Genomic DNA, 15,488 nt, shown 5'->3' on the forward strand with positions numbered 1-15,488 from the left:
GGGGCGGGACCGGGGAGAGGAGAATCGGGAAAACGCGCAGCCCTAGAGCGCTGGGCCGCTGGGGACCGCAGGGTTACTCCTCTCTCCGAGCCAAAGCCTTTCCAAGCTGGGGGAGAAAATCCGGAGAGTCCTAGCTTCGAATTCAGGACTGGCCATCACTAGCTGTGCAGCCTCTAAGCACATTGCACCTGCCAGGTCTTAAGAGCACTCTGTAGGCATTAATTATCTCATTGAATCCTCACAGTCCTTGAGGTAGATACCGTCCGTCATCCCCATTTTACACAAAAGGAAACTGACATTTAAAGGTTAATCCGTTTGCCCTCTCTTAAAATGTACGTTGGCCGCAGAGCTCATTATGTCCATACAAGCCTAGTAAGTCACTTTACCTCTCACTCTCTCTCCTCAATCAAAGTGCAAATAATCGCTACTGTGCTGCTTGTTGAAAGAATTGGAAATACATAAAAGCATCTAATGGTGCCTCACATATAGTAGGTGGTCCTTAATTAACTCCTACTCTACCTCCTTTCCCTCTCCCTTACCTGTACTTCTGCTTTCTGCTTCCTTTAAGGTAGGAATCTTGTCTATCTTCACCACTAGTATCCTCAGTGCCTAGAACAGTGCCCATCATAGTAGGGATCCAATACACTGAAGGATGAAGTAATCCAACATCTTTCTCTGATCCCTCCAGTCCCTGAAACCTTTCTCCTTGATATCAACAGCACTGGCTGACATCACCCAATAAATAGGATTGCATCTCATGATCAAAGGGACCATTTGGTCCAAACACCTGTCTAGATCATCTCTGCTACCTCTACTTGCACATGTCCAGAGTCAGCAAACTCACTGTCTTTCGAGACACCTTCATGCTATCTTTGAAGTCCAGTCCTGGCAGTTAGAAAGTTTTTCCTTAGGTAATATCTCTCCTAATTCTAATCCATAGGGTCATACTAAAACATCTCTAATTCCTATTCCATAGCACCAGATCTAATGGCCCAGTTCCCTTCCTGGACTAAACAACTTTCAGATAACCTCGATTTGTGGTTCTCCACCTTTTCCCTACTCCTGACACATCAGAGGGGTACTCAGACTCCCATCAGTAACCATGGCTGGCCATGGCAGTGATAGGAATAGGAAGATGCCTGCCCCTCCCCCAAGGTATAAAGCTCTTCCTGGGGTGCATTGTTAGGAAACCCCTGCAAGATGATCCTGCTTTTCCCGGATTCTGCCTTACAGTATTGTGAGCTACTGATGTACAAGTGGGGGCTCTGTTTTCTAAGTAGGCATCCTTGTGGTCCAATCTGCCAACAGCAGATGCCCCTCTGCTCTGGGATGATCGGGGAAGAAAGGCTGAAGGGCTGCTGCAGGGGCTTCAACCCAAGAACCTCCTCTGAACTGAAGCTCCACATTTGCAGGTTTTTTTGTTTGTTTGTTTTGTTTTTTTTTTTGGCGGTACGCGGGTCTCTCACTGTTGTGGCCTCTCCCGTTGCAGAGCATAGGCTCCAGACGCGCAGGCTCAGCAGCCATGGCTCATGGGCCTAGCTGCTCCGCGGCATGTGGGATCTTCCCGGACTGGGGCACGAACCCACGTGCCCTGCATCGGCAGGCGGACTCGCAACCACTGTGCCACCAGGGAAGCCCCCACCTTCGCAGTTTTGAGGTGTTGCCATCAAGGGCTTTTTTGGCTCAAACACATATCCTCTGTTATTCGGGATGGCAATAATAAACTTTGAGCTGGCTCTGGCTGCTTACACAATCTCACTTCATCCTGACAATGACCTGCATCTCAGTCACCCCTGTGTCCTTAGCATCTAGCGTGGTGGCTGGACTACAGAGTTGCATCAAGTTGTGTTTGGTGAACAACATTCTGAGTCCAATAGAGATGACTCCTTTGACTCCTGGGTCTTTGACTCGCTTCTTAAAATTAAACTTACTTTCCATATGTTTATTTTAAATAAATATTAATATGCAATTAAATTTATACCATCCCTCACAAATATCATTAATATTTATCCTTTATTAAACAGCTTAAGAAAACTTTCCCAGCTGGGAGATAAAGTCCAAACTCTGAAGATAAGCCTGAAACTTAAGGCCTTCTGTAACCTGGCCCCTGATCACCTCTCCAGACATATGTCTCACCATATGTCTCACCATACGTTCCCCCCCTGGGAAAGGCAAAGGAGGAAGGCAATTTAGTTACTACACCAGACTTTGTGTTAAAACACCAGGTTCAAGTCCAAACTCATCCTAAGTAGCAGTGAAACTTTGGACAAATCATTGCACTTCTTGTTTTCTGACTGTAAAACAGGAATAAAACCAGCCCTGCTGGGGCTTCCCTGGTGGTGCAGTGGTTAAGAATCCACCTGCCAATGCAGGGGACGGGTTCGAGACCTGGTCCAGGAAGATCCCACATGCCGCGGAGCGCCTAAGCCCGTGCGCCAAAACTACTGAGTCTGCACTCTAGAGCCCTTTTGGTCACAACAGTCACATTGCCTGCCTACCTCCCAGAAAGGCTCTCCACTGAGCAAAAACTGCTCAGTTTGCAGTGAAATACAATGCAGAGTGTCTTACTTAAGCTTCGAATTGCAAGAATGGCAGGGGCCACAGACACCAGCACCATCATCCTCTACAATCACTCTTCATCAGTCATGTTTCATTAGCCTTTGTTTAACCTCTACGAATCTGTGGGAAAAGAAAATATAGGGCTGGGAATTAGAATAACAGAAGTGGGTTCTGACCCAAGGTCTGCAACTAGGTATCACTGTGATTTTTTTTTTTTTCTGCAAGCACGATTTTCTTCAAGTCTCCTTCACAAAGTCGCATGAGCTATAATAGGTGAAACACTTAGAAAAGTTAAATCCATCTGACACATGTAAGGCTTTATTATTATCTCTGACCTCCTCCCTTTGCCTTCACTGCATATAAGGTCATCGCAGCAGTCTTGGCCCTGGAGAGATGAGTGTGGGTAACAGCTCTCAGCCTGAGTGGGTGTCTTTGCCTCCCAAAGTTAAATATAAATGATTGGGGGCTATCTGCTGCTTTGGGTCATATTTACTTCTGCTCTTGCCACTGATATAAAAACCAAAAGTTAACTATATTTAGCTGTTTTATTTGTTTTGTTTCCCTGAGTCAGATGGGAACTATTTCTTCCTACTCTATTCCTCTTCCCACGTTGAGAGTTTCCCAAAGGCAAAGATTATTTCCCTTTTTGGCCATTGGAGCTCTCTGATGATAAGAATTTGTCCTTCCCTCACCACCCAGCATAACCCAACCTGAATGGAAAATCTCTAGGAATGCGACCCTTGTCTTTGGGCTTTGCTTCAAGAATCAGGTGCGATTATTCAGTCACAGGAGTGAGACCCAAGGGAGTGGACCACTCAGTCAAGGGTAAAAATAGCTTAAGATGTCAAAATTACCTTCTAATAACTGATTTCCTTGGGTAGATGTATCAGACAATGGGACTTTTGTGGTGGTGAAAAATTCAGAGGGCCTAAGACAGATCCATATTTGTACACTGATTTTGCCACTTATTAGCTATGTGATTGTGCAATTTACCGACCAATCTGGGCCACATTTCTTGTCTGTGAATAACGGGAACAGTGCCCACATTCTAGGCTTGTTGACAGGATTAAATGAGATGTACTAAAAGCCTTACCACAGAGCCTGGCATGTAAGTGCTCATTAAGATTAATTGTGAAGGGTTGCTGCGGAGAATGAAAGGGACTGTGGGTGTGGAAGAGCTTCAGTATCTTCCGGCCAATTAAACAGCAAGGCCTGACAGAGCAGTCAGATGTCCTTGCTGAGGATCACTGTTCCGCATATCACAATTCACCGCCTCTCAAGAGGCCTCGAGCTACCAACGACCAGGGGCTGCCCAGAGTCCCGAGTGAGGAAACGCGGCCAGGAGCCAACCTGGCTTCTTGCAGTAAGGGCTCTTCAAGAAGGCCCTATGCATTTGGGCTCCCAGTGGGGCACTGCCGCGGGCTTCAAGGCCTCTTACTTACCCGGGAATGGTAACAGTCCTTAACGGCAGCCAATAACGGCTCACCTGCGGCCCAGACACTAGCAAGGGCGGGATGAGGTCAAACCTTGGATTTTGGAGCCCATGCCCCAAACCCTAGACCTACATTGAACTACAATTCCCAGCATGCCACGCGGCCGCCCGGGTGGCGGAGCGTGGGCCTCGCCAACCTTGGGCCGCTCTTTCTTCCCGCGCGGCCGAACTCCCAGAACTTCCGGGTAGTGCTGTCTTCCCACCCACGACAGCCTCCCCTCTTGATTTCTGGGTATTGTAGTCCATCTTGTTCCGGTTTCCTGGGAATGACCTTCTCCTAGCTACGGATACCTTCGCCACAAAAACTACAAAACCCAGAGTGTCGCGCGAGTTCCCCTCGTCCAATAGGAACCCCCCATGTAGTGAGGCGCGGAGGCCGGCTCTCGCAACTCAAGATGGCGGACGAGAGTGATACAGCAGTGAAGCCGCCGGTACCTCCGCTGCCGCAGATGATGGAAGGGAACGGAAACGGCCATGAGCATTGCAGCGATTGCGAGAACGAGGAGGACAACAGCTACAACCGGGGGTAACAAGATCCTCGGAGTCCAATTCCCATCCAGTCCCCCACAACCTGGGTCTCTGGGGTGCGGGGAAGTCATCGGGAGCTTAGTGTATCCCCACCCCCACCTTCTTATTGGCTGAGACATTGGAATCCTGCCTGGCGATTCGTTGCTGTCTTTGTCATTTATCAGGGGTGGGTGGTTAGTATATTAAGACCCAGAGACATTCAATACTTTTATTATATAAAAGTTCTTCTGTGTAATGTTCCACTCGTGTGGCTCAGGCGCGTCCGAGGAAAAGAGCATGTTGGACGATGGTCTTCAGTGGCACAACACAGGTCAATCTAACAGTGCAGTTCAAAAGGAACGTTACTTATAAGGTGTGTGAACAACGTGATTAGCAGTAAACGAATAATAAAACGTTTCACTGCAGTTCACCTTCAATGAGGAAATTCATCAGGCTATACCAACCATAATTATGTTGTAAAATATCACTACTAGAGAATCCCAGGATATAAACTCACCTTATAAACCCTGCGTAATTACTGTATGATAATGTTTGGATGTATACCGTGTCTGTTGCTCCAAATAATCCATAAGTTTCCTGAACAGCCCATAATTAGGTCTTCCAGTATCTTTGCTCTGTTAACTTTGCGAAGTAGCCTGGCGCTTCGAGAAATTGAGTGATGGTGCTTCCTTGGACAGTGTTTGGAAGTGGGTTTAATACTGCATCTCCTGTACTTGAGGGTCTTGCCTACTGGTAACTGTTCCTCGGGTAGAATAAATGCATCAGGCGTTTGAGTGTTGAGCTTTCAAATCAGTGTTCAGTCTTGCAAGCCACACCCTATCATTTCTCTTTCTCCATATTGTTAACAGTGGCTGGCGCTGACGCTTGCTCTCCCTATCTATATTTACATATGTGTTTTCTAACGGAAAGTCATGAGAGACTGTTTTGGATGTATAACTTTGGCTGAGTCTTTGGTAGTCTGATTTTCATAGCCATCCTGTCATTTGCTGTATCGGTTGGTGGTAGTTCTGGAGGAAAAAGTAGAAGGTTGAGACCTTTGGATAAACTTTAAAGAGAAATTCTGCTACCTTAAGGCAGTGGGAGAACAAAGGATTATTTAAGTGGTTTATAAGTGGCTTGTGATGAAATCTTAGGTTAAAAGATCTAGCTTTATGTTCTTCAATCAGCTTTAAAAACCACAAGAAGAATGTAGGGGAAAAGGAAGCTTGTCAAATTTGGTTTTTATAGGACTGTGTTCTTTTGCACACAGATCTCATGTAATGAAAGCCTTGTTTGGAAGTGTGAGATTCCTGAGAAAGGAAGAGCTGAGAAAGAGGAAGTAGGAACAGGAAGGAGGGAAAGTGCAGCCCTTCTGAGTAGAGATTCCAGTCATATGTGAGAGTTCTTGAATTTGAAATTCGTTTCAGAAGTGAAAGTATGGCTTCATCTTTGCTGTGTGTGTAGTTGCTTTTAGTTTTCAATGCTAAACTGTCGCCTTGACCAGTGTCTGTAGCTCGTTAATTGGTTTATAGTCTGTGAATCACTTTGCAAGACTGTTTGGCGGAAAGTTCTGTGTTTTATTTAAAGTACAACAAAGTGGTAACCTAAAAAAAAACCTTTGGAGGTGTGTTGTTGTTGTACATGGTTATGGTCTGGGTGAACAAATTCAGTTTTTTAGCAGCCCGAATCTAGATATCTGTATAAATAAGTTTGGAGGTGACAGGTGAAAAGCAGAGGACCCAGCCTGGAGGACAGAGTCTAGTTCTGACACTTAGAATCTGGGATGGAGTCAACATTTTTCCGTCAGTTGTCAGAGGAGACAGTTTTGGGAAGAAGCTGTGTGGTATGATGGGAAAAGCATAGACTTTGGAATCATTCAAACCTGAGTTCAAAGCCTGGTTCTGACACTTAATAGTCCTGTGACCTTGGGAAAGTTAGTTAGCCTCCAGTTGTAAAGATTAAATCACATAATATCTGAAGCAGCCTTCCCCTTTCCTTTTATTCTTCAAATCTTCCCTGTTCTCCTTCCCCCAGCTTGCCCCCCCCAATCACATACTGTATTTTTTTTGTAGCTTTTATCATGACAGTAGTTAAATAACATTCATGTCCAGTCCAGGTCTTACCTACTGTGAGGTCTCAGAACAAGGATCCTGTCTTTGAGATGCCTGGCAGTTAGTGGGTGTTAATGAGTGTTTGCTGGATGAATGAATGACAAATGTTGAGGTTCGTAGCCCAGTGTTAGTGGAGCTTCATTTCTCCTCACTGAGGGGAAGGAAGGATGTCATATTTTCTCACATGTACACTTCCTTTTCGCAAATAAGTCTCGTAAGCCTTACTACAGTTTTTGTGAAATAATCCACAGATATCAAGGATCCTTCAATTTTTTGTGGTAGTTTTCCACTGTTTTTTGGCTTCTTGAAATTTTTCTTGCCTTTACTTAATATTAGTTTAAATGTTTTCAAAAGTGATAAAAGAATTGAAGGGGAATATCTCCTTTTCATGCTAACAGTTCTAAAAGACAGTATGCAATAAAAGTTAATGATAGTTCAAACTAACCCTGGTTCTCTTGGGCCTTTCAGGATGGGCTCAGTGCTTTACACTAATGAAGTGAAATGCGTTCATGTACTGGAATAATAGGAAATACAGTTCTGCTAGTTCTTACATCCCTTCTTTGTGTAGAAGTTTAGTTCTTGATTTTTTTAGTCATGTGTTTCTTCCATAATTAAATATTTGGTGAGTATAAATTTCATGTATACATATAAGCACACATGTGCACATGTGTGCACATATAGTATATAGGTGTGTGTGTGTGTATGTATCTGCCTGCAGTTTTTCTATCTGCTATTTTTTTTTTTAAATCCACTCAACAGAGGAAAGAAATAGGGGTAGCGTTCCACCCCTCCCCCCTCCCCAGTAACTTGCCTGGCATAAGTTACCGTGAGCAATTGAGTGGAGAGTCAGACTAAGATCATCTTTATGCTGTATCTCCCTGCAGGTCATGATTCACCTATGGGTTTAATTTGCTTCTTTGGTTTTTCCCCTTTTTAAAATTAAAAGAAAAAAATTTTTTTTTATTGGAGTATAGTTGCTTTACAGTGTTGTGTTAGTTTCTGCTGCTTGTTTGTTTTTAGTGAGAGACTTATCGCTAAAGAAGAAATCTTATCAGCCGGCAGTAGATTTTAATTGTGCGATAACAGACAAGTAAAGTTTATCTGGGTGTTTTGGAAAGGGAAAACTTTTAGACTATTTTGTTTGTAGGATTCGTTCCTAGAATTTATTCTGCAGTGTCATCGATACCACTGAGATGCTGGGAAGCCATGGATCAAGAATGCTTTGATAAGGGATGTCTGTTTCCCATTCTGTTCTCTTACTCCATGGGGACAGGTTAATATGGGTTCTTAAAAGTTTTCTTCACTTCCTAATCATGAGGTATTATCCTTTATGAAGAAACTTAAGAGAAAAGAAAGGTCTTTTTGAATGGAATTCCATAAAGCTATCCTTACTTGCTTCTGTTTTATTCTTCAGATTCTCCAAGAGTGGCTCTTTCCACATTTATTTGATGGCTTATAGCTGTATCTGGCTCTTAGAAGAAGAAATCTTTTTAGTTCCTTTTTCTTAATTTCTCTCTTCAGCTTTTGGTTTTTCAAAACTAGATCAAAGCAGAAATGAAAAGAGAAACCTCATCACTGATATCAAATAAGTGTTCTAATTTTATTTCCCAATTAAGTGGCAATTAAAAAGAAACTAATCAAGAGCTGCTTCAGAGAGAAGGGACTGGAGAGCAGAAGAAATGAAAAGTAAATGAGAGCCTATTTCAGGGAGACTGCTGTTCATGGCAAACCAGTTTTGCTGATTTTTCACATTGTTTAATGTGCTCACTCTAAAATCCCCCAGCTTTACTAAGTCTGCCATTAACCCTTTCCCTGCAGAGTCCATAAGTTTTGGGACCATAAATTTAGTAACTTTAGGAGGATGCTGCTTTAGCTCTTCCTTTTAACCTTTTATCTGAAATCTCTGCCCTGCAAGCCTCTCTTCCAGTTCCCCAAGGACGGTGCTCTTGTGATTGTTGCATTTAAGGCACACAAACACTATGTTCTCTCTTGAGAGCACAAAACAAAACGAAACTAATATTCTTCAACAGGGTCGGTACTTGCTTCAGAATTTTTTCTACTGCTGCTTTCTTCGAGAGGGAGCTAAGGAGGGTTCACTGTTGTTAAGTGTTCAATAAATGTTCTCTGTTGCTAGCATTACTATGTGCTGGGCACTGTGCTAAGCCCTTTACATGGATTATCTCATGTAGACTTCACTTATAAAGACTGATTTAGCTTTTGTAATGAGGCTTGGGATTTGCAAATCCACCTCTCCCTTTGACACCCAGGAGGATCCATTCTGGACTTGCTGGATTTCTTTTCCCTCCTACATTGACTCCTTCCTCCTGACTCTGCTGCAGTGTGAGTCCTGTCTTTGGATGCATTCAGTAACCCATGGACTTTCCCAAACTAGGGAGCCAGTTGGTGATGGAGGTGACTGGCCCCTCTAAACCGTCCTTGATAGACTGATATCTTTTTCAGAGTTCATTCCAGTGTGTGAAGTTGCTGCCAGCATTGAGTCACTGCTCTGAAAATTACTGAAAATGGTCTCTGAACCGCACTTGACTTGACCTAGGAGTTGCCAGGTTACAGTCTAGCTCACCAAACCAACCCAGAGTATGTAGAATTTACATTTCTGTCTCATTCCCACTGTAAACTACTTAGTGTATCACAGCTTTTGTGACCCGTAAAAACCAATTTTCCTTCATGACAGGAATTGGCTTGTGCACGCCCAAGATTCTGGCTCACCATCCCTGGGAGGGCAGAGGGTGGCAGTAAAAGCAGCCTTTTGTAATCCCTTGCCACAAACTGCTGTTCTTTTCACAGGCCTCCTGGGTACCTTGATGGCAGTAGTAGAGTGTTTTTATTTTTACAGTAATTTAGGACTCACAAGCAGCTTTTTGTAAGAATAACTGATTGGTGGGAGTTTGCGGAGTTTGGGGGATGCATTAAGGGATCCTGCAGTCTCAGCACAAGGATCGGCAGCTGATACTGACTCATGCCATGTGGTTTCCACCCGGGCCCCCTGTAAATGCCATTGCATTCACCTGGCTTTGGGCCTTCTGAATACTGTACCGATAGGATTGCTGGTAAATCATACCTCATGAATAAATTGATTTGCAGAAGGGGAGTTCCCTGGCGGTCCAGTGGTTAGGACTTGGTGCTTTCACTGCTGTGACCCCGGGTTCAGTCCCTGGTCCAGGAACTAAGATCCTGCAAGCCACTGGCATGGCCAAAAAAAAAAAAAAATTTGATTTGCAGAAGGATTTCCTGATGTCTACAAGTAGAATCAAAAGGATGTTAGAGGCTAGGATTTATTAAGTTTCTCTGGAAATTTTGAATTTTAGCCTAAAAAATTTAACTTCCAGATTTTTGGGGTAGAAAACAGGTAACCAAAAGTCGTGAATTTTATTTTCTGAACTCTTTTTTTCTTTTGATCTCATAATCAAAACTAAACCATGGTCTGTGTTTAAGACATTGGAACCGTTTGAAGTCGTTAAAGTGGAGCTTTTTTGTTTTAACTCTTATAGAAATAGAACAGGTCCTAAGGAGGGAGAAGACAATGAATAAGAAAGTTGATAATTTAATAAGAAAGTTGATAATTTAAAATCTCAAACAGTGGCTCAAAAGAGCACAGCATCGCCACTGCTTTCATAGAATGTTAACACAGCTGTCCTATGGAAACATTGCTGAAGATGTTTTGCTGACCCTCTTTTGGGTTCTGGCTTTTCAGGGTTTTATTTTAGTCTGTTGTGCCTGGAAAGCATCAGTCAGGCACGTATTTGTTGAACTGTCGACTGTGTGCTCAGCATAACTAGGGATGCTGTGGGAAACAGCTGTGAAAGATATGGTCCCTGTACCAGGAAAATTTTTATCTCATTGGGAAGCCAGGCGGCAACACATTATATATATAAAGTATTAAATTGTGTGGGAGATCATAATCTTAAAACAGATGGACACCAATGAGAATGAGAGCTGGAGGAGTCAGGGAGGCTTTCTGGATAAAACATGGCTCCCTCTCCTCGTTGCCTTTACTGTCTGCTCCTCTGATACGCAAGAATTTGTTTTAGGGCTTTCGAAGGTTCTCAGATAAATTCTCACGGGGAATGAGACTTCAGTGTTTGGGGAGGAATGGGCCAAGTGGTTAGATTGGTGACTTGTCCCTGGGTACTAGTTGGTTAGTTGATGCCTCACGCCTCTTCTGTAAACAACAGGTTAAGCCAGATGGCCCTGAGATTCCTTCCAGCTCTGGTGGTTTAGCTCCCAGGAAAACAACTTCTGTCCCTCAGCCACGCACCTTTGAGTGGATTTTGTTATCAGTAGGATTAAGAGGAGGCCTGTGTCATGGACCTGCACTGCTGCTGTTATCTGGAGGTTGGCAGCTCGAGCTGCTCTCTGTCAGCTTGCCCTTCCCTCCCACCAGCACACACTCTGGTGCTGCATTCTATTTCTAGAAATAAGTACTGAAGTTCATTTTCCATCTCCTCCCCCAGCCCTGACTTTATTTTATTATTTATTTATTTGCATTTTATTTTTGGCAGCGTTGCGTCTTCATCGCTGCACACAGGCTTTCTCTAGTTGCGGCGAGCGGGGGGGCTGCTCTTCGTTGCGGTGCGCAGGCTTCTCATCGCGGTGGCTTCTCTTGTTGCAGAGCACGGGGTCTAGGCACGCGGGCTTCAGTAGTTGTGGCACGCAGGCTCAGTAGTTGTGGCTCGCGGGCTCTAGAGCGCAGGCTCAGTAGTTGTGGCACATGGGCTTAGTTACTCTGCGGCATGTGGGATCTTCCTGGACCAGGGCTCGAACCTGTGTCCCTGCACTGGCAGGCAGATTCTTAACCACTCCGCCACCAGGGAAGTCCCCAGCCCTGACTTTATACCAGAGCATCCATAGGATTTCTTATATGTTTGAACTTAGAATATTTTGACCTTCATTTAAAAATGACATTTCTTGATTACTTTACTTCTCTGTTCCTGGTTTGTCATTCTGCTCATTCATCCCATATTCACTAGGTTGGTCGTTAGTGACTTGAGTTGATCAACTTTAGAATGTACATTTCAAAATTTTTATGTGAATTCCCGTCTCCCTTTCCACTGCAGGCAACCCCTCCCCCCCAGAAAAAGGGGGCAAGTTTCACTAATTCTCTGCTCATTATTTTGGAACCAAATGAACCAAAGTTAGACTTTGATTTGCTGTATTCCAAGGTTTTGGCCAGTCCCTTTGAAGTATGTTAAGGTGACTGGCAGGTTTAGAGAGATCTCTGAGAGATTTTTGTTTTAATTTGTGGAGTCCCAGCATGCCCAGGGATACTCACCCAGTGGGTATGGACTCCAGGTCCCTTTAAAAATGAAGCCAAATTCTTTTGAGAAGGACCAGTCTAGCTTCCGTGGGGTCGTTTGGTTTGGTTCTTCCCAAATCCAGATTGAAGCCATCCTGTGAAATGGTATTGGCTTCCTGAAGACCTACTCTCAAGGCCTCTGAGCTTGGTTTCTTATGGATAATTAAAGGTATTATAATCACCTGGAGAGCTAACCCTACTGTGCTCCTTGGAAGTCTCTTCTCCGAGTCAGTTGTCTTCCTGTTTGGGTTGTTGACTGTCAAACCATGTTGAGCTCATCATAGTGTTCTCATGAATATGGCTCAATACCTGGTAGCTCAGTGACAGTGACTTTTTTTAAACTTTCCTTTGTTCTTCAGGTGTCTCCGTATTCTTGATGCACAAATTGAGGCAGGATCGTTGCTCAGTAGCTGCATGTGCAAATTCAAGCCAATCCAAGGAAAATGAAAGTAGCTCTTTGGTTTTAGTTTGGGTCTTGGAGTTTGCTGGGCACTTTTATTAATAATGCATAAAACAGAACAAGAGTTCTACCCAGGGTCTGTCCACAAAAATGGGGTCCATAAAGAGATGGCTACACGGAAGTGACTCCACTGAATAGCAAGAGCAAAGGCAGGAAGGGAGTTTTTAGCGATTTTGCCTATTTGTGAAGATGTCTACAGTCGGAGGAAGCAATTTCTTCTATTTTCCTTATGTGAAATTGTGTTTAGTAAGTATTCAGTTAGTTAATATGCAGCAGTTCTTCACTTTAACCTTTTTGATTCTTTTTTCCATAAAAACAGTTCTTATGGTAATTCATATACAGGGACCAGATAATTCATTCCATAAGCTGAAATGAATAAGGACTTATAAATTGTATCAACAGTGGAATGCTGCTTTGTCTCCTACCATCAACCAGCTTTTTGTTTTTTAAAATTTTTTTATTTTTGGCTGCTTTGGGTCTTCATTGCTGCGCACAGGCTTTCTCTAGTTGCGGTGAGTGGGGGCTACTCTTCGTTGTGGTGCGCGGGCTTCTCATTGCGGTGGCTTCTCTTGTTGTGGAGCACGGGCTCTAGGCACGCGGGCTTCAGTAGTTGCAGCACGCAGGCTCAGTAGTTGTGGCACACGGGCTTAGTTGCTCTGTGGCATGTGAGATCTTCCTAGACCAGGGATCGAACCCGTGTCCCCTGTATTGGCAGGTGGATTCTTAACCACTGAGCCACCATGGAAGTCCCCATCAACCAGCTTTTAAACTTACAATGCTGCATACAATCCGGAGACTGAAGTGAGAATGTCTCTGGAATCAGAAAACCACACAGGCTTGTCGTAGGCTGCGAACAGGCCTGTGCATAATAACAAAATTGAGATAATAAGAGGAAAGCTTTATCTTCAGTCTGTAAATGGCTTTATGGTTCCTATTCTTTGCCATGGCCTTGGGGGTTTTGCTGAGCATCTGGTTTTAAGGTGTTTACCTTATTCCCCCTCTGAATGTTATCGATCTTCCTTCCTTGTGTGTACCATTAATATGGTATCTAGGAGGTGCACTTGCATCTGGATGTCAGAACCTTACACTTCCGACTAAAGTCAGGACCTTACTTGCTCTCCCTGACTTTAGTCTTTCTGCAACAGGGGCCTGGTGAGAGGCCTGGCCCCACGGGTGCAGGCACAGTTATTCCCGAGCAGGGGAAGTAAGGGTGGATGAGCTAGATGGGAACTGAATGTGATGGGCCGAGGGGAAAGCGGGGCTTGATACCTTCCAGAATAAGAAGCTGCTGTCACTGTAGGCTTTCAAGCGTGGGAAGGACTCATGGAAAGCCATTTTCACAGAGGTGAGTCCCACTGCTATGTAGAGTTTAGGAGGAGGCAGAGAAGTTGTGATGTCAGGGAGATCCAGGAAAGGCTGGAGATAACTTTAGTCCAAGTGCAAGGTTGTGAAGTCTGGATGCAAGCACTCCTAACGAGACTAGGACAAGAGAAATCTGAGGACATTCTGCAACGGGAAATAGCAGCACGTTGCCTTCTCCCTATACAGTACCATGTGCTATGAGATGATAATTAATATTCATAATAACTCCAAGGCACTTTAAGACCATGAAGCCTTTCTGAATTATAAAATAAAGCTTAAATGATACTTACCATATGGTATGTAAAATGTATTTTATACTGTTTGAATTCTTTGAAAATTTGATTATCTAGACTGTACAGCTAAAATAAAACCCTGCACTTAGCTGATTCTGCAGGTTAGGGTCCACTGTACCCTTGTGTTCGACTCCTAATTTAGACTTTTTAATGGAAGATTTCCAGGGAGGATGGCAGAGTAATAGTCCGGCATTACTCCCAGTCTGACAATGCCCAAATCAATTTAGACATGGCAAAAACCAACTACAACAGTAAATTAGGGGGCTTCCCTGGTGGCGCAGTGGTTAAGAATCTGCCTGCCAATGCAGGGGACACGGGTTCAAGCCCTGGTCCAGGAAGATCCCACATGCCGCAGAGCAACTAAGCCCGTGCGCCACAACTACTGAGCCTGTGCTCTAGAGCCCATGCGCCACAACTACTGAGCCTGCCCTCTAGAGCCTGTGAGCCACAACCACTGAAGCCCGTGCACCTAGAGCCCGTGCTCTGCAACAAGAGAAGCCACCGCAATGAGAAGCACGCGCACCTCAATGAAGAGTAGCCCCCACTCGCCGCAACTAGAGAAAGCCCACACGCAGCAATGGAGACCCAACACAGCCATAAGTACATACATACATACATACATACATAAGTCTATTAAAAAACCAGTAATTAGGAAAGCAGCCTGCAAACTGAACCTTAAAATTCATCAATAAAATGAAGGAAACCCAGAATCAAAACTATTATCCTAAAATCAACAGGAACTGGGAAAAAACATTTGGGAGCAAATGAATGGAAAATGTTAGCAAAACACAGTATAATATGTGATTTGTGTCTCAAAAATATTGGGAGACAATACAGAAAACGATAATGAAAGCCTGTAGGAAACTGTTAAATGTGGCTAAGAAACTGTTTTTGCTGCCTTCATTGGGTGACTCATGCAGAGGGAAAGCAGCATGAGAAATCCCCATTACTGTGGTTCACAGGCACACACGTTTCATGTAAGTCTCCTCTTAGCAGGGGTGGCTCGGTGTTCATTGTTGTTGTTTTCCCAAGATTCCTAGTGCCGTGTTTTGCTGGTGGTGATCACCCAGTCTGAGCCGGCTGGTAGTTGTTCTCAGTCCTACAGGCCTGATTTAGGCATTTCTCATGAGCGTTTGACTATTTTGGACACAGATCACAGCAACATTAAACTACCTTTTTCCTTGTTCCTTCCTCCCTTTCCAGTACTGCTTTGTGCTTTAGGTCCAGATGGGGCAACTCAGAAAACCTAATGCATCAGGAGGGTGGGAGCGGAAGTGAGGGAGAGTTTCCAGAAGACCACTTTGGGCTGTCATCCCTTTAAATTCCAGGCTCTAAGGAAGTGTTGGTGGTATGAATGCCCTGTTAACAATTATCATTTGCCTTTGCTGCC

General features: G+C 44.2%; 2 protein-coding genes across 3 annotated transcripts in view; one reads left to right on the forward strand and one right to left on the reverse strand.

Moving 5' to 3' along the window:
- The window catches only part of DCAKD (dephospho-CoA kinase domain containing), a 20,584-nt gene extending 16,481 nt beyond the window's left edge, over window positions 1-4,103 (reverse strand). The window contains exon 1 of one of the 2 annotated variants that reach the window (XM_029212870.1): window positions 4,002-4,103. The gene's annotated coding sequence lies outside the window, so the exon portion shown is untranslated. Of the gene's footprint in view, window positions 1-2,568; window positions 2,608-4,001 lie in introns of those variants that run through there. The other variant, XM_029212866.1, reaches the window with a different exon arrangement.
- Window positions 4,104-4,225: 122 nt separating this feature from the next.
- The window catches only part of NMT1 (N-myristoyltransferase 1), a 30,746-nt gene continuing 19,483 nt past the window's right edge, over window positions 4,226-15,488 (forward strand). The window contains exon 1 of the mRNA XM_029212296.1: window positions 4,226-4,577. Coding sequence (XP_029068129.1) covers window positions 4,447-4,577 — 131 coding nt within the window. The 5' untranslated portion in view covers window positions 4,226-4,446. The remainder of the gene's footprint in view (window positions 4,578-15,488) is intronic.

Source organism: Monodon monoceros, unplaced genomic scaffold (genome assembly GCF_005190385.1).
Source record: "Monodon monoceros isolate NGI ecotype Baffin Bay Population unplaced genomic scaffold, NGI_Narwhal_1 Super_Scaffold_9, whole genome shotgun sequence".
NCBI lineage: Eukaryota > Metazoa > Chordata > Mammalia > Artiodactyla > Monodontidae > Monodon > Monodon monoceros.